This window comes from Amblyomma maculatum, chromosome 10, assembly GCF_055883805.1.
Source record: "Amblyomma maculatum isolate TAMU_Amacu chromosome 10, ASM5588380v1, whole genome shotgun sequence".
Classification (NCBI taxonomy): domain Eukaryota; kingdom Metazoa; phylum Arthropoda; class Arachnida; order Ixodida; family Ixodidae; genus Amblyomma; species Amblyomma maculatum.
In genome coordinates, this window is record NC_139353.1 from 23,034,672 (window position 1) to 23,053,844 (window position 19,173).

The 19,173-nt window shown below is 43.7% G+C and overlaps 1 protein-coding gene across 3 annotated transcripts in view; it reads left to right on the forward strand.

Moving 5' to 3' along the window:
* Positions 1-19,173, forward strand: part of LOC146175864 (endothelin-converting enzyme 2-like) — a 45,895-nt gene that overhangs the window by 19,991 nt on the left and 6,731 nt on the right. For all 3 annotated transcript variants that reach the window (XM_084582225.1, XM_084582223.1, XM_084582224.1), the window contains 11 exons: positions 3,146-3,205; positions 4,337-4,530; positions 5,853-6,035; positions 8,537-8,620; positions 9,116-9,225; positions 12,436-12,673; positions 12,994-13,170; positions 15,071-15,183; positions 15,595-15,653; positions 15,728-15,779; positions 18,538-18,605. In XM_084582225.1, coding sequence (XP_084438351.1) covers positions 3,146-3,205; positions 4,337-4,530; positions 5,853-6,035; positions 8,537-8,620; positions 9,116-9,225; positions 12,436-12,673; positions 12,994-13,170; positions 15,071-15,183; positions 15,595-15,653; positions 15,728-15,779; positions 18,538-18,605 — 1,338 coding nt within the window. The remainder of the gene's footprint in view (positions 1-3,145; positions 3,206-4,336; positions 4,531-5,852; positions 6,036-8,536; positions 8,621-9,115; positions 9,226-12,435; positions 12,674-12,993; positions 13,171-15,070; positions 15,184-15,594; positions 15,654-15,727; positions 15,780-18,537; positions 18,606-19,173) is intronic.

A 19,173-nucleotide genomic window follows, 5' to 3' on the forward strand; every position in this document is an offset into this window, starting at 1 on the left:
CAGGGGCTGGATGCTGTTCCAGAATAACATTCTTGTGTCTTCACAGTGTCATTGTTGGGGGTAGTAAATTAAAAAGCTCTTCACAGTTAGTACTTCTTCACCTGACATTATTTTGAAGTAACAGTTCCCACAACAACAGAGAAGAATTTCTGAAACGTCTCTGATAGTAACCGTACCATGTCAGAAGGTCCATCTGCTTTGGTGGACAGAACCGTGGCGGACAATAGGATCTAAATATGTAGCCGTTAAATGCATTTCTACATTGACAACATTCAGCCTATAGTAATATGTGTCACTCTGCAGCACCATGCATATCTGAGAACACAAAGTTTTAAGCCTCACCAGCAAGAATACCAACGAGAGCAGCAAAGCATTGCAGTACAGTTGAATCCCGCTATAACGAAATTCACGGTGCACGAAAAAAAATTCGTTCTCGCGGAACTTCGTTATCGCAAAAATTTGACGTGAAACGCAGAAAGAATTGCCCAAGCAGCAGCAAAGGCGTTTAATGCCAAAAATCTGTAAGCTTGGTTTGCTTACGCTTCACGGCGAGCAACACCGTCACGCGATTTTCGCACTCGGTCAGCAAACCCATTGCAACATCGTCGTCTCGGACAGCAACGAAATTCCTGATGACATCAAAAGCGTCCATCACCTGTACGGCGGTTGCCGCAGCCGGCGCTTCCTGTACGTCGTCGTCTTCTTCATCGGAAGAGTCCTTATCATTCCGGGCAGCTTTTATGATCTGCTCATCACTCACATCTTCGTGAACAACAACACAAGCGTCAGCGCCGATGTATTCGTCGAGCTCGAGATTAGGCGGCACGGTTCCTATTTCTCCCAGCGTTTTCCAGGCGGCCGCGATCCCCGGAGCCGGTGACGCCTCTTCGTCGTCGTCTGTAACACCTGGTGTTAGGCCAGCAGAGTGTACGGGTCGACCTTCGGCAAATCCGGCGTGCCTGAAACAGTTCACAATTACTGAGCGCCCCAGTGTGCTCCAGGCAGCAGACATAATCTGCAGTGCCACGTACAAGTCCACCTTCGTGTCTCGGCCGGTTTCAGTGTTAAAAAGCAGCCGCTGAATTAACCTCCCGCGGTAAGCGCGCTTCAGGCTAAGAATCACGCCCTGATCGAGAGGCTGTAAGACAGACGTGCAATTGGGAGGGAAAAACCTCAGCTCCGTGTTAGTGAGCTTGACTTCGTCGGAGTGATGCGCTGAACAATTGTCCAAAAGCAAGCAAACTTTACGGCCCTGCCGCTTCATGTCGCGGTCGAATGCCATCATCCACTCGGTGAAAATAGCGCGGGTCATCCATGACTTGTTGTTCGCCTTGTACTGCACAGGTAGGCTACGAGTTCCCTTAAAACAGCGCGGCTTGGCACTTTTGCGTATGACTAACGGCGGACGCTTGTCCGAGCCATCCATGTTTGTGCAAAGCAGCACTGTGATGCGTTTTTTGCTGTGTTTGCCGCCGTGACAGCGCTGCCCCTTGAAGTCGAGCGTCCTAGCCGGCAACATCTCGTAGAATAGCCCGGTCTCGTCGGCGTTGTAAATGTCTGCAGGCGCGAAGTTGCTTAAAATTCCGGCCATGTTACTCGCTTTCCAAGCAGCTGCTCCGTCCACGTCTGCTGACATTGACTCGCCGCACAACACTTTTCCAACGATGTTATGGCGGGCCTTGAAACGGTTTAGCCAGCCAATGCTGGCTTTAAAATCATCAATGCCAAGTAGGCATGCATAGTTCAAGGGTTTCTGCTGGACGATGCTTCCGGACAGGGGGACGTTGCTGGCTCGTGCTTCCACAAACCACGCATGCACTGCTTTGTCCAACTCTTCATGGAGGGGCCGCGTCACCTTTTTGTGCTTCGAGGATGTGCCTGAAGCAAGTGCCATTCTCACGCTGTCCTTATTGCCTAGAATCGTTGACAGCGAACTTGCAGGAATTCCGAAGTCTTCAGCAATTGCCGCTTTCTTCCTTCCGCTTTCTGCTTGGGCGATTATTTGAGCTTTTTGCTCAAGGGAAAGAGTTTTGCGTTTTTTCACTTGCGTTGCCATCGTGTCCTGCGGATGAAAACTCGTCGTTGTCGAAGAGAAAGGCAGCGAGTGAACAACGCGACCACGACACAAAGCCAAAATGGCGGAACTGCAATCACGTGATTTCATGCTTAATGTGGCTTTGGATTTGACTTGGACTTCTCGCCAATAAAACTAGTTTCGGTTTCGATTTTGAACGCGAAAATTTCGTTGAAGCGGAAACGCTCTGCAAAAATGGTTCGTTGTGCAGAGAAATTTAGGCCATTAATTCTTATAGGATACTCGCGGGGAATAAAAAATTATTCGTTGTCGCGGAAATTTCGTTGTGGCGGTATTCGTTGTGGCGGGATTCAACTGTATACATAATTGTTTATGTGAGGTACCTACATACCCGACACAAACTGTTACCTCTAACCTTGTATTTGGCACATTATAGCTATAGTTACTTATCCACCATAACTAACGAACTGTTACCATGGGCAAGGATGTCCCACTGGTGTTAGTGAGGAATGGTTAACAAGCAAATTTTTCTTTTTAAATTTTGGCACTATCTATGCACTTTATAGCAGGGTAAATTTAAGATATTTAACTGAAAAATTCAGTTAGTTGAGCATCATTACCACACAAAGAACAGAAGGGAGCTAGCTCTTAGTAGAACTAAAAAAGAATGGTAATCTGGAACCATCTAATCTCAATTGAGAACTGGAAGCTCTCATTTAGGACCAGAATAGCCCAGTGCAAAACCAGTTGGTGCCCTATGGGGACCATTTTAACCAGCAGGCTTGCTTCTGGGGTGAAACCATTAGAAACCAGCAGATTCCCATTAACAAGTTTACACATGGATGAAACTGTACTTTTTCTCATCATTTTAAAATTTCTGTGGTCATACTCTGCTAATTTTCCTTTCTCTGCTCTCATTTTGAATGAGAAGTTGTACCTTTTACTAGTTATGAAAGGTTCTATAGTTTGATACATGGTGCATTGTGTGTTGTGTTCATACTTCTTTGTGTTGCTCATGCTATAATCTCACCTGCTGAGCACATACAGTGTCCTGTGCTCTCATGCTGTGTTCTTCATTGTGATCAGAACACACATCTCTTATTTTGGTAGGACCGGAGAAGTCGAGCATTCGGCCCTTATTCACTTTCTGGACCAATTGCAATCGTCAAGGTAGGCTCTACTTTTTTTTTGTGTGTGTGTTCAACTTGTAACTTGATTCAGCCCTGAAAAAAATGTATTACTGTGATGTTTGGTATTTCACTTAATTTCTTTCCTCTCTTTACTTATCTTTGGTGCTATGACATTATTTTCGCGGCATGCACATTGCTGATTTCAACATTTAAATATAAACAGGGTTTATAGGACCCTTAGTTATTAATAGGGGAATTTTATAATATCTGACTGCATGCTGCAGGCATTAGCTTTCATCTTTCCTTTTCCCATATATTTTAAGGATGTGAAGACCACTTTTGGATTTTTATAGAAAATAAACCACCGCTTGGTTTAAATTTTTAGTTTAAAGTTATACAGCACATTAAAACTGTCTGTACGTGTGAAAGATCTCAAAGTGATCTAAATTCATTCAGGGCCCTCCACTGCAGCAACCCTCAAGCCAGAGTCGCTCTGAGAAGGGAAACCCCACATACCTTACCTTAGCTTAAAGGAGTAAAGACACCAAATTTTGGTGAAATTTTTCTTCTTGCATAAGATATTCTTATATGTCGATCCGCACGCAGTTTTCCCCTACGACCACTAAATAATTTATAATTGAATGTTCTTTTCTCGCTAGTTTCAGTTTCAGCAGCTGAAAGATGGCTGTGATGTCACAATCAAGTCTTGACGTGCGGCATGAAAAGCAGCGATATAAATGCTGATATCGCCGTGTTCTGTGATTCTTCATTTTTAATGATCTTGCTCTTGAAGTAGGCTGGCTTTATCATTGTAGCTAAATCAAACGAAACAGGAAAAATGTTATCGCCGACTTTTCATCTTTCACGTGACTAAGACTTGACTTTGACGTCACAGCCATCGCTCGGCTGTTGAAACCGAAACCGAAACAGGTGAGAAGAGAAATTTGGTTATAAATTATTCAGCAGTGGTAGGTGAATAGACGTGGTGATTCGAGTACAGTAATGTCTTAGGCATTATTACAAAGGATAAAACACGAACTCAAAATTTACGTGTCTATAGTCCTTTAATTTTTCATGTGGCCAATGATAATGGCTGGGTCATGTGACTGTCATGCAATGGCATCATGTGTTTTGTGTGACATAGAACTGAAATGACTTGTCTGTGTTTCAGGTGCAACCGCACGGGACCGAGTGCTGAGCCATGCACGGTCCCTTGGCCTGGAGTTGCCGGGCTCGCAGGCATCAACGTCACCCGAGCGCCTCATGGTGCTCGCTGTAACACTGGCCCAGGAGTTTGGCCTCTTCGCCCTCCTCACGGTCGAGCTGGACGGTGACCCCGAGGGCAAGGCGCAGCACGTGCTGGCTGTGAGTCGGTGTTTCTTTTTTTCCTGGGAAAATCTCTTGATGATACTATAGGTGCTACCGGCAAGAACCTGACACCACGCATGTCATTCGCTGTTGCTGCATACAAGACAGAAAAATGATAGATCATAATTTATTCAGTGTGAGGCACTCCAGCCCTCAATGCATGCGGCCACCACAGAATTTGAGATTTGATGTGGCTTAGGAACAGCCGGGGCTTGCTCGACTTTCAAAAGTATATTCAAGTAATGGGTGATTGGAGGATTGGAGGATAAAGGCAAGAGAGTAGTTTAAATAAGGGGTTAAGGAAATGGGTATCTAATGCAAACATATTTAGCATAGTATGAGCTAATGACTCTGAGACATTTGTTACCACATGTTATGAATGGGATGCTATGACTACTTATCTGCCTGCTAATAGGGAAGATTTCTTAGATGGTGCTCTAGTAGCACTGATACTCTCCAATGGGGAAGATTTTCATGGGATGCTTTAGTACCAGTGGTACCAAGAGGGAAGTTCCTTAGTTGGTGCTCCAGTACTGATGATGCTAACAGGGAAAGCTTCCTAGCAGAGACTTTAGTGCCAGCAGTACTAATATGGTGGCTTAAGGTGGTGATATAGTCATGTAATGCCATTAAGGCTATGCGCAAAAAAGACAACACAAAAAACAGAGGCAACGACAGGACGAGCGCAGGATTGCCTGTTGTTGCCTCTATTTTTTGTGTTGTCTTTTTTGCGCATAGCCTTAATGGCATTACATGATTCAAGCCAACTAGCCCGACAACAACTCTTGTTGGTGATATAGTGCCAGTAGTACTCTCCAAAAAAGAAAGACCTTTACTTGGCACTTAATTACCAGTGGTTCTGAAAGGGGAGGCTGCCTGGGTAATTCCCAACTACTGCTGGTGCTCTCTCATTGGGAAGCTCTCTAGATTGCACTTAGTTATCATCATCAGCCTGTGTCCACTGGAAGACAGAAGCTCCCCCATACCCCTACGATAAACCTTGTCCTGTGCCAGATGTGGCCATCTTATCCCCTCAGGCTTCCTAATCCCGTCTGCGCCCACCTGATTCTTCACCGCCGCCTGCAATGCTTTTCTTTTCTTGGAATCCTTTCCACTACTGGACCATTGCATTTTGTGCCCAGCCCATGCCCATTTCCTCACCCTGTTTTCAGCTAGGGTCATTAACATGCATTTCTTGGCACTTTAGTACTGGCAGTTTAGTATGTACCCTAGGTAGTGCTTCTGGAATTATGCGTAATTATTCACTGTTCCATGTTCCAAGCCTGATTGAACTGATGCTTATGGGTAAAAAATTGCAGATAGATGAGCCTGAACTGGCCTGGGGCAGGATGAAACCTCCAATGGTCACCACTGACCGCACTGTCTACTGGGCCATGCTTATCAGGGCTGCCCAGCCACTTGCTGCATTGCTGCTCTCGGACAGTGGAGCCGTCCATTCTGCCACCCACAACTTTGCACGCATCACCATGGCCATGACCAATGTGAGGGACATCTTCATTATGTGTGGGCAAGGGCCATTGCTGTGGACTTTGTAGAGACCTATTTTTGGTCATGTTGCGATGACCTTGCTGAAGCCACGTATCAAACCAATGCCAACTGGACCAAATAATATTTGTAATAGTCCTATACAAAGTCAAATAATACCAATTAAATCCAAATCGGAATCCCATAATACCAATAAATGCCCTTATTCGGGTCAACCTCTCTGCCTTTTCCTTTCAATAAATCCATCTATCTATCTCTATTGGACCAATACAAATCTATATAGGAATTTTTGCTAGGGAAGTGCAGTATGGTCTAGAATAAATTGAACATAGCAACACAGTCCTTTACTTTTTTTTATAAAGGCACTCGGAGAGTCCTGGAATTACAAAAGCCATCTTCTTGACTTAGCCACCTTATCTTGTTGGCAGAATTGATATTATTGGGTACAGAGTTATGCAACAAAAAAAAAAGATGACATGTCATTTATTATTGCTTCTCTTACAATACAGTGCTCAGAAGTACTGATGATTTTTTTTTGTGTGTTTGTTAATGTGTCATGCAGCCTAAATTAAGAAGTTGAAAGCCTAGTAGTATATTTGGGAAACTACAGCAAGCCTTGCTGCTTAGGGCTATGCTGGGCCTTTTTTCTCTCCATAATGCTTTAGAAAAAAAAAGGAGGCTTAGAATTGTGTCCAAAAGGCCTGATTAATGACTTGGACAGCTACTTCTAAAACATACAGTTATATCCAGTCATAGTGTTCGTTAAAGAACTCATAGCTAGGACAATTAGAAGTTGGCATATATTGATAGGATATGGGGTTCTATTTTTAGAGAGACCATTCTTAACAAAAATGGAGCAGCCCCGCTGCAGTGGCTCAGTGGTTGCGATGCTCAGCTGCTGTGCCCAAGGATGTGGGATTGAATCCTGGCCACAGCAGCAAATTTTTCGATGGAGGGGAAAAGCAAGGCGTACGTGTGCTGTACGATGTCTGTCCACGTTAAAGAATCCCAGGGTGTCGAAGTTTCCAGAGCCCTCCACTATGGTGTCCCTTATAGCCTGAGTCAATTTGCGATGTTAAACTGTATGAACCACACCAAAAATGTAGCTGTTATAAGCTAAAAACAAAAACAATGAAAACCTAGAGACTGCTATCATCGGCTGATTCTGCAAGCAAAATTTATGCTGACATCAGTTTTTGAGCTATCACCCTGAAGGGTGTGGCATTGTACCATTATCGCTCTAAAATGTTGGGAACCTGTCCTTTTCCGTAAGGACAAGATGTACTCAGTGAGTACATTATATGTGAGTACATTATGTGTGGATGTGCACACTGCCAGTGTTAGCAACTGTTCAAATTACTGTTGCATTTTTAGTGCCTGCTTGACAGTTGCTGTTACTTAATGGTTACTTTCAGTGAAAATAAGAGAACGAAGGCACAGAAAGGAATGAAAGTTCAGGCTTGAAACAGCTACAAAGCTTCATCCACGCCTGAGTGTTGCTCTCTTTTCTGTGTCATCGTTGTGCCATTTTTGTTGCAGCCAATCTTGAAGTATGAACCAACTAGATCAGTTAACGACCTTTTTAGCTATGATTTTAATTTTTGTTTTCTATTACCCCTGTATACTATAAATGCAGAACATTCCAGTGGTCACAATTTGTTTCTTAATCGTAACCCTGTTGTGAAGATAATTGGGCTAATCGATGGACATTCAGAGTTAGATTCTCAAGCACCACAAGGGGTGAGGAAGCAGCCAGCGCAAGTACTCCTGTCGGGCCTTAGTAGGGGTGCATATAAGTGGCTTGGGTTGATGTAGCCACCTTGATTGCCGTTCGTGTTGCCTGGTTGCGAATGTAGACCATAAAAATTAGGTGTGGTTTAACTACGGTTAAGCCTAATGGTGTAGCGAAACCTACGGCCCCCCTGGCTACGCTAAGGTTCAGCTTACAGTGGAGTTATCAGTCTTCTTCTTTTTCATTTTTCTTCTTCTTCTCCTTCTTCATCTTTTTCTTCTTCTAAGGCCAGCATATGGCACACGGTGCCACGCCGACGGCTTTAAAACCTAGCGCAGTGTAGCCTTCACTACAATATTTTGGCTGTCCTTATTTTGCAGCATGAAGATATGGCAACTGGACTCTTACTGTAAAATTTGAAAATTTGTGGGAAAAAATGACCTTATTATTGTGCTGAGTGTGTTGCATTTCGTGTTAGTTTCTAAGCCCCTTCTCTATGGCATTTCTTGCACTCATGTTGCAGCCTTTGTACAGAAATTTGTGATTTTTTTTTGTACATAACTGGTTGCTGTTGTTTAAGAAATCTTTGTGACCTGTCTCTGGATGAAGCTGATGGGCTCCACATTGCTGTTCACTGCTGGCTAAATGACTCGTCTATTGCTTCGAGGATGACTGTCAAAACATGCGCATACAACATGCCCTCTATGTATGATGCTTGTTTAAGTGATAATACTGAAACCTCAGCATATTTTCGGCTTCATGCAGGTTTCTGTTGCCCACCGCCACCTCTCGGACCGTATGGGCCACTACGAAATGCATGGTTACCGGGAGCTGAGCCGGCTGGATCCGGTACTCAATAATGATGATAATAATATTAGTATGAAACTGCCCAAGCTTGCACGTGTCATCAGAACTAAGCAGATGTAGAGGCCGCAATCATAGAATTTTACTTGAAAATCCGTCTTCTGTGCCTTTACATGCAATACTGGAGTTCATGAGACAACTGGCCTTGCAATTTGCAAATCCCCGAATAAGCATGGTCTGATCTGACTGTTCAATAAGCGCGTGAGACTCGATTAATCCTTTTCGTTTGGTTGATACAGATATAGGCCTCAATGAAGGGCAAGGGTTTTATCGACCCTAGATAATTCGTCAGTTCTTTGGGGTGCTTGAGGAGCTTCGTTTGAGAGTCTCTTTCATTTGGTATGCTCTTTAGGGTGGTCAGAGTGTTAGAAAATGCGGTCATGTTACGATGCATGGACTGCTTTAAGCTGCGTGAAACATTTTACTTGCTTGTTTCACGTTGATGTATACTAACAATGACTGGGGGATGGGTCAGCACAGCTCCTCAATGGTTTGTTTGGAAGCAGCCACGACCTGCGGCCGTCTTCGAGGGTGCTGGTCAAAGCGCCGCGCTTCGTCGAGCTCGTCAACAAGCTCCTGTCAACAGAAAGGTGCGGTGGCTCCCGTCCCGGGCAGCACGTAGAACGTAGTTGCAAATGAACACGAATATACTGCAGGCTATTTGATACTGCTCAGTATCTCAGGGCCAAGTCGAGGCAGTAATAATTTTCTGCTGCTTTTGAAGCCTTAAGTGGTTGATCTGATGCCACTTTGGTTAGCAAAGTCAGTGTTGTGTTTTCATCTATCGGCTTTGTAACTCACGAATGCAAAGTGCTACATGTGGCGACAGCTAGAATATCATGACCTTACATTTCAGCACAAGTTTTGCGCTCTTTCATTCAAAAGCTGCAGTGTTATTCGTGCTCAAGTATCCTTTGCATGGCCTGGTTTTGAATTTGCTTCCGCCATGTTTTATTTTTATTTTCATCACGAATATAGAGTACAATGAAGGCAGCTCTGCTTCACTTATAGCTAAGTCTTGATCGCTTCACTTCATTTTGCATAAGCAGTTTTGGCTGTAACATGCATGGTCGAGAGTGACCATACTAGCGCTGTGGGCAATTTGCGTTGATACGCATTTTGGCGCTTCTGCTGTCGCCCTTGGCAATAATATACTGTTCACAATATACTGTTCACAGTTCTTTATAATTTACTTTACTGACAGTAATACAGTCAAACCCGGACATATTGAATTTGAAGGGGATTCTGAAATAGTCCGATATATAGAACTTACCAATGGATGAGCTCCTGTGTAACCCAGAGGCATAAATACAATGTACCCACACTATGGATGTGCTTCTTGTTGTGACGGGCCACGCATTGGCTTTCTGGCGATACATTGCTCGTCGTATGCGCGCCGACCTGAGGTGCAATCGTGCACTGAGCAGCAACTCACACCAGGTGCCCAACACGGGGGCGCTTTGGGTGCACCTCAGTGTGGTGGCCGGACTGAAGTGTCGGAGCTCGTGGTGCTCGTGTCTCGCGCCATGTAGCAGAAGTACTGTTGTAGCCGGTGCTCGCGTTGAAGCTGCTGCGAGCAGTGCTTTGGGAAAAGCCGGTCATAAGAGGTTTAACTTTGTTGCTGGTACACTAAAGATGCAACAGTCCAATTATAAGTGGACACAGTTGATTTCTATGTTGCCTTTATCAGTGAAACCGGCTGTGTGAGAGCCGCCATGAGCCTTTGGTCAGCTAGGCTGGTTCCATTGCACGACAAATGGTGCACTGAATGCTTGCTTCCCCACACAACAGCAGTGTCATGTTCTAAATAAGCACACCAAACTGGAGTCCACTTTCAAGCTGACTCGACGTTTACCTAACTACGCTGCTTTACTGCATTACAAGGAAAGTGCCATTCTCAGTTGCATTGCGTGCAGCTCAATATATCAAATGTTCTGTTAGAGGGAGTTCGATAAATGCAAACGACACTGCCATAATTTTTCGTGGGATTTTCAAGAGGAGATCTAGGCAGTTTGATGCAGACAATAATTCGATATATCTAGGTTCAAATGTAGTGTGAAAGCGGTAAAAAAAAAGTAACCTACTCTTGTTCTGCTCAGTGGTTTGCATTCCTGAAATATTGCTTAGATGTTTTAATTATTAGTATTTTATTGTTAGCACTGAAGCCTAGCATGCTGTATTTTGCTGATGTATGTTGTCTATCTTGCCCTTCTGACGAGCATGCCTCTGTAAGGTGGTAGTTGTCAGGTGATATGTGATTGGTTGGCAGTTTGTGTGAAATAACAAGACTATGTGTAACTGGCGAATTAGAGCTGCTAACTGGGGCAACACTTTTAATTATGGGGATTGAACTCACCTGGACTCTTAGATTTCTAGTCAGACATGCTGCTTGATCTTGGGCCACGCAGGCATGTTTGTTCAGCTGTTTAAATCGGGGCTTCATATCTATGCTGGGTGGTCTTACGCGAAATGTGGTAGATTAAAATAGATTGCTAAAAGTATGTGGGACCCGGAACCGAAGTCTTCTTAGTTAGTTGACATATTTAGTTGGTGACATGTGTCTCTCCTTTCAGCCAACTACCGAAAGTTAGGTGACGGAACAGCAGAGCCTGTGGAACATCGCTTTTGCATGATATTAGAATTTCAGCCAAAATTTTCTGCATTTCTTTTTTTTCTTCCAAGGGACTGATGGGAACAGCACTGAAAGCAGGATCAACAGAAAGAGGCACAGTCGGCAGTGCTAACTGATAATAGTGTGTTTTGTTTCTTAAGGGTACAACTTGTATAGCTACCCTCATTCTTAAAAAAGAAAAATAACATGAAAATTTTCTCAAAGTGATTGCTCTGATGAAAAGAGATCTTTTGACAGCAAAAGGAGATTGCAGAAAGTAATAGCAGCAACTTGTGAGAGTGAAAATAACTGTAATCACTGTTATCATGAGAATTCACATTTGGCTTTTAGTCAGCGCTGTTGTTTTCAGCTCTTTCTGCCGATTTTATATTTAGCGTTATTTCTGTTTGCTTCTCGATGCGGACTGAATTTCTGCTTGGCCTTGTGGAGATATCTGGAACTGACAGCCTGAAGGTGTGCTTCACTTCTTCTGGTTTAACGGTTAAGCTGGAAGCAGCAAAAGCTATAAGTTAGCTTACGTCTCATTCCATTCATGCGGTAGATTATTAAATAACAATGGCACTTGGTTGGGCTAGCATAGAGCTCATTAGCGAAGCAGTTTCGTTCCGACCTTCATAGTTTATCACTCACAAGACCTGACTTACATTCTTGAGCTTGTTCTTTATTGGAAATGCCATATGGCTTCTATTAAAGCCTTCCTTTCATGCTGTGATTTCTCTGGCCTTTCTGCTCATATATGTCCTACCTTATAGACCTTTTCAATAAATGGCCACTGGGCGCCTCTATACTTCTCGGCACTAGCACGGTAAAAGCCGCAACGGAACCAGTATTTCAGCAGTCCGGAGATGAGGCGTTTCGATATTCCTTTGCCCATTGGAAAGATCTATAGGGTTCATCTGTCTGGGTGACAGAGAAAGCCCTTTGCTGTGCAAGGAAAAGAGTTGAAGGGGTAGAGGTGTTGATTTTGCATGGCATGACCTTCAGCATTGGCTCTTTGGGGGATCATATCGTGTTTTAAGGATGTCATGGACATTCCAAAGGCTAGGCTGGTGGTGGTGAGTCATGTGATGAAGTCATTTCACATCGGTGAAAGCTGCGAAATCTGTGGAGTGCAGGTGAAGCTGTAAAATTGAAACATACTCAGATTGCATCTCTCTGTCACCTGCAGGGAAGCTCTGCACGAGTACATGGTCCTGCTGGCCCTGCTGCATCTGGCTCCATTCCTGGATCTTCCGGAAGCGCCCAACATGTTCCTTGGCTCGCTGACTGGTGAATCTGTGTCATGGGGAGCATCCCCTCCTCGCTGGCGCGTCTGTTTGCGCCTGGCTGAGCGCACCTTGCCCAACCTGATGCAAATGGCCTATGAGCAGGTCTTTAAGGGGAGCCCCATCTTCGATGAAGTGATGGTACGGAACAAGACTTCCTGTTCATGACTAACTGTACTACAAGAAGAAAAAGAGAGCAGTGGTGGCGGCAGGCAAATAGTTTATTGCTTTTTGTGCTGCCATTATCATTGACACTCTACCATTTAACTGGCATCATGGGATAGCATAAGGAGACTATTGATTCGCTTTAGCAGCGATATTCATGCTCTGTGGGGTTAAATTAAGGTGCTTGATTAAGCATGACACGTGATGCATGGTTGGTAATGATCATGTCATGACTCATTATTGGCGTCAGTTTGCCGCAGGCAGTTTTTTTTCTCCTCTCTTTCACAAATGTGCAGGGCGACATCATGGTGGAAGAAGTGCGCAATGGTCTGGTGGAGTACATTGAAAGCCTAAACCTCCTGGATGCGTGGTCCAAGATAATTGCCAAGATCAAGGTTCGGAACACCAAGGTCTACACCTTCTACCCCATCGTCCTGGCCGATCCCAAAAACTTGGCTGCATATGTTAGGAAGGTAACAGATCCAACTTCCTTGACAGCTTTGTTTCTTTCTATTCGTTTGACTGCGGCTTCCACAACCTTCTTTTGCTCATGATGCTTCGCTAATTGGAGGTGCTTCAACTTTTACCTTTTTCACAAACTATGCTGCATACTTCCATGCTTCAGCCTTTGTTTACCCTGTGCCTTTCATTGGTCCAGAAGTAACATCTTACACCGCGAAACCAATCAGACTTTCTTTTATTCTTAAATGACAGAACATTTTAGGCTGCCTACTCTTATTCTGTGCTAATGTAAGAGGTGCGACATAGGTTTTCCTTTTTTTTTTTTTTTTATATGCCGTATATTTTAGAGGCAGAGTGTTTCTTACTATTACCCAGAGGGAAAGCTGGCGGCTGCACACTTCAGCCGTCATAGATACATGTAGCATCATGGGCCAGTGTGCTATCTGGTGCGGCACAGTCAGACTTTCTCAAGTCACACAGAGTGGCATTACTGAGGTGTCTCATGACTAAACTAAAACGCTGTTCCTGCTTGTGTACGTGCACCGGCATATCGCTTCAGTGAAGAACAGATATAAGAGCTCTTCTTGAGGATTAGTACAGGAAATTTCTTGTTGTGGTTAGGAGGGAAAAGCAGATGGTAAGCACAAGACTGCGATTTATTTTTGAACTTTTACTGACAATTTTCATTTCAGCCCAGGTCGTAAAATGTTGCATGTGTTGGTGGCTATTGTGTTCATTGATGATACATCGAGCAAAATATATTTTAAAAGTTCAAATATTTTGATCAGTGTCTATTTTGCATGCAGAAGTGACTTTGTGAATGCATTCTCAGACAATGTTTGTATGCTGTGCTCGTCGACGAGAGTGTGACCATCACTTACCTGTGACAGGACAGGTTTCGCGCTTCTTATTTCATGTTTTTATTTGCTAAGTCTGTATGCGCAGTTAGGACATGAAGAGAGCCAGCACTTGGCTTCCGCAGAAATAGTGCGCAAAAATCGTAGTGGTGAAAATACAACAGTGGACAACACAAGTGGAACGTTTCTGTTTCCTGAAATGTCGTTTAAGAGTTCTTGTGGTGCTCGAGCAATGTATATACATATTTTTTCGAAGCTCTGAAAAGTGCCTTTTGAGCGCAAAGAATTGGTTTCAGCGGCGGTGTACTATATTTGGTCAATAGGCGAGAAGGCGATCTCTTATTTTGTTAAAATTTTAGACTTGCGGTCTTTTCTGCTCGTTTATTGCAATTTGTAGCCGTAGGACATATGTGCGTGTAAAGCTACTGTGAGCTCTGCTTGCGGCTTCATACTGCACACTTGTGGGGGATCGTCACCACCTGCTCTGTTGCTTGGCTCTGTTCTCTTGTGTGCGGGCCTCGAGCTTGGGTTTGGAATAAGCCTGCTCGGTAGAGTCCTGCATTACATATTGTTTATCAAGAAACTCTGTAATTAGTGGCAAGCATGCTGCAGAACATGCGTGCTCAATTTCTGGTAACTTCGCTTCTAATGCATTTCTGGCACTATTTTAATTCTTATCATTGTTCGTGAACTCCTTGACCCGCTATTTGATAGCAAAACCGACATGGAATTTAGGACAGCCCACATTTTTGATTGTTTCATAATAATCTTATAGCACAACACAAGACACTAGCCAGGCCTGGCCACATTCAGCCACCAGCCAAGCATTTGTGGTTGAAGCTTCTTCATGATGATGATACTTTCTTTTTTCTTTTTTCGTGCAATGACAGCATTGACCGAAGAGCACTGTAGACGAGATTAATGGCTTATGCAAGTCTGGGTTTTGTCGACTGATTTTTCTGAAACTTTAACTGGAAGTTTCTCCTTTTCCCTAACATTGTCAGGCAATTTATGTGCCTTGCATATTTCTTTTTTATCTGGAAACTTCTTGCAGTTGGAGCGCAGTGTGAACTGGGATGGGGACATAATGGAATACTACATACGGTTGCGAGGCTTTCTGGCCCAGGTGAAGGAACGAGACGAGAGCCTCAATTTTTTTCTGCCCAGGTGAGAGAAGTTGTGTCACTCGCAGATGCCGGTTGGCTGTAGCGTAAACGTCTGCTTTAAATTTCAGATGCAGATTTTGGCCTTCTGTAGATCTTGTTGCTGTCATTCTCGGGAGGTGTGCATATGCTGTGTTAGCGTGGCTTTTTATGGGCACATTTTTTTCTTGTGCCAGCCAGCACTGTTTACACATGCCGCCTGCGAAAGTTTTAATTGCAGATCATATAGCTACTTGCATTATGATTTTATATTTCCACCTGTGTGCTTTTCTGTGCCTGTTCATGTGTGCATACAAGCTGAGCTATGAACCTCATGCACGTTTTTTTCTGAGGAACTTTGGTAGTCAAGTGTAGGCTACAGTATGGTTGCTAATGCACAAAGCACTGCTTATTGAACATGCTTCTTGTAATGCAGGTGGAAGCATTCCATTTTCGATCCTGAATGCGTCTACTACCCACGGAGGGATGTTGTGTGTAAGTGTGGGTCACGGAGGTGTTTCTTTTCGCCATAACTAGAAACCTCACTTGGGTCTTGTGCTTTGTTGCAGATGTTCCTGTGGGGTTTTTCAACCTGACCGTTCCCACAAGCCCAAGGGAGAGGTATGTGCTCCTTGCGTTGCCCTTGAAATGGAATTTATGGCCACGTAACACCTCTTATTCGTAAGGGCCATTTGGTGACTCTCTCAACCTCTGCAAGAAACTAAGTTCTGTGTTACGAAACAATGGTCTTGTGTTTTATTTAACTCTAGGTGCGTGGAGGTACAGGATGTGCAAAATTAAGCTCATGCACTTAAAACATGTACACCGATGCTGCACAAAAGGTAGTATGAGGCCAGATGACAAAGATACCTGCCAAGCGGGACAATGTACATGTTTTTGATTGCCGACAGGGACATTATTCGTTGGGACATGCATGCATAAATAATATTCAAACACTGTGCTGCCCGCCTAAATATGCAAAACCGGCAATGGGCTTACTTTACTCATGCTAAGTCACAAGTGAACACATGTGAATTGCTTCACATTGACTGCATATGAATTTTTTTTTGTAGTTCTGGTACCAAAATAGTTTGTGGGGATATTTGTGCATATTACTGTTTTTACTTGCATTGCGTGTCTATTGTAGGCATCATATTACTATTTTCTTTGCCTTGTTGTGTGTGAACCTTTCATCCTGTGTGCTGGTACAGCTCAGGTCATCGCTTGTAATATGACACAGGAATCAGGAAGCTCCTCCTAAGTGTCATCACACTGCAGCCACATTTATACTATTCAGCATATCTGCAAGTTCAGCGCCGTAGAGTACCTTCAAAGTGGGTTAATTGTGAGCGAGGCAAAGCAATGCAGCAGTTATGGGCAACAACATTTATTGCGTCAATTTTCGCTAAATTGTTGCCTTTTTTTTTTTGCATCAGTGTACTGTGATCGCTTTAAAGTCAGACCTCAAGTCTTCATGAACTGGTTCCTATTGGTGCTAATTTCAGGCATTTGGATATGTCCTTCTTGTAGTCGGCTGTTGCCATAGGTGCCATGCCTTTCAGATGCAAAGTTTGCAAGTCTTATGGCTTTCGGAAAGACTGATGCAAGGGAAACTGAAGTGAAGTGGAGGCAAGTTGACCCCAAATTACCGTTTTTCGCAATTCTAAGCATCCCCGGAATCTAAGCACTCCACCCAAGTTCACGAAGAAAAAAAAAATGTTTAAAAGTGTTTGCATGGGAATCTAAACACCCCCTCTTTTGCGAGGAAGAGCACGTAGACAAAGCTGCCAGTGCATTTGCTCACTCAGTCGTCGAACCCGGAGCCATCGAAATTCTGAGATGGTGCGGCGTCTGCGGTGCAATCTCCAGCTTCTCGTATTGCTGCATTCTGACGCTACGCAACAGTTGATGGCACAGAATGGCAAAAGCCGGCCGAAAGCGGCCCCTTTAACTCTATCAGCATGTTGCGACGTGGACCTAAAAATCAGCGGTCATTCGGTAGAGCTCGGCTGCTTTCGTAGGCATAACGGGCTAGCGTTGCTTTGTTCGGTGTTAGCTGTTTGGCAGCCGTAACAGAAGTCAGAATGAGTTTAAAGAGGACTGCCGCAGCTAGAATTTCAAGCGAAATATCATTGTGTTTGCCATATATGGCATGCCAAGTTTGTCTGCCAACTAAAATTTTATTTTCTCACGTATGCACATGAAAACAAGGGGAGGGGGGGAAGGTGTTTCAGAATTTTCGAATTAAGTACTCCCCCCTCACTTTTGAAATCGCGATCATGAAAAAATAGGGTGCTCAAAATCGAGTAAATATGGTACTAGCTGCTTCCCCCCCCCCCCCCTCCCCCCACAATTAGCTGATCATGATAGCTAGTAAACTAGATACTACATGGGTGACCCATCTTTCCAGAAACTCACCGTAGGTGATCTTGTTGCACGTGGCTCTATTTTAAGAAGATGGTGCACGAATACTTTCAGCTCTGTGGGATACAGTTTAATGGTCACGAAATTCTGTGTTATATGTGGTCCAACACTATATCCAGTTACATTGTAAAGAATCTGAACTATACAGTATTTAATTGCATAACACTCTCTCGCACAGTGAACACATCATGTACTCTGGCTATCACAAATTGGTATTTTTACTTCTCTCACCTACTAGACACACCACTTTCTTTTTGTGTGCGCTCTGCAGATAGCGATAGTGAATGCTAGCCGGCGGCCTTTTTTAAAGGTAGGAAATACCATGCTATTAATTTAAGCACCATCTTTTGAATCCCAAGCCAACTATGTTTTGTTCGACAGGAAAATGAACCAGTGAGAATATTCTGCGAGGAATTGGAGAAGCAAGATAAACTGTGCGTGGTCAAAAAGGAGGGTCATCCGTTCGATCGGCCTTATAAGGATCGTAGCAACTTGTTGCTGTTGGGCTTTGCACTAAATTCTGTGGGTAGTGCTAGGATGAATCTTAGTAGTGCTCTGGACTAAATTACGAGCAGCTACTCAAACTTTTTGTGTAGGTGTACAGCAAAGGTTATTTAATCTACCCCCTGGCACAAAAACCATGCCTGAGAGGGCATTTTGTTTTTCATAAAAGGAGGCTCACATTAAAGGAAGTATTAATTCTACCAGCTTACTTTCCTGTTTTTACTGCTTCAAATTTTGGGGGGTATTTTACCCTGCAAAATGAACGCATCTGCCAAATTTTGAGGGATATTTTAGGAAACGATGCATCAATTATCTGAGTAAATATGGCATTGTTGCATTGTAATGACCTACTAGGCCTCATCAACCTTTCTGTTCAGGACCTGTAGCCTGGCCAGCTGGCCCTTCTGGGAAATAAAAATGAGTCGAAATTGAAATGAATGTGGTTGTACAGGATGTTCCACGTGCCTCGTGCTGGCCCACGCCTCGTTGCCTGCTTCTTCAGGGCTGTCTTGCAGAACAGTAAGTGCTCTGTGCTGCAGTCCATCTCTCCAGCATTTCCACCGTGTGAAGCGCACACTTGCTCTGCGGTTACTGCTGTCCACCATAGTTTTTGGCTTCCTTGTTTACTCGTGATGTAATTGTTGGTAACATTGCTCTAGCTATTACGTGACATCTTGAGAAAAATTAGGAGGCTAGTGGTCTTTTTTTTTTGTTATGGGGAAAGAGAAAGGAAATTTATTTGTTTGTTTACCTTGGTATACTGTTGGGCCCAACAGGGATTTGCATAGCTATAATGAGAGAGAACATATCTAACTTGTTGGTCACGAAGCGTGCCCAACTTATTAAACAAAAGAGAACACTGTTACTCAAAAAAAAAATTAAAGATTGATTTGAGCATTTTTAATGAGCCATTTTAGAATGCTTAATCATACAAAAAGTCATTAGAAACAAATATGAAAAGGCTAACAAAATGCCAAATATATCACTGTGCTATGCTGGAACATGGAACACAGGGTGCTATTTCCAAAATGTGCAGTTTTGAGAAACTGCATACTTTTTTTCACTTTTCTCTGCCATGTAAAGGTGG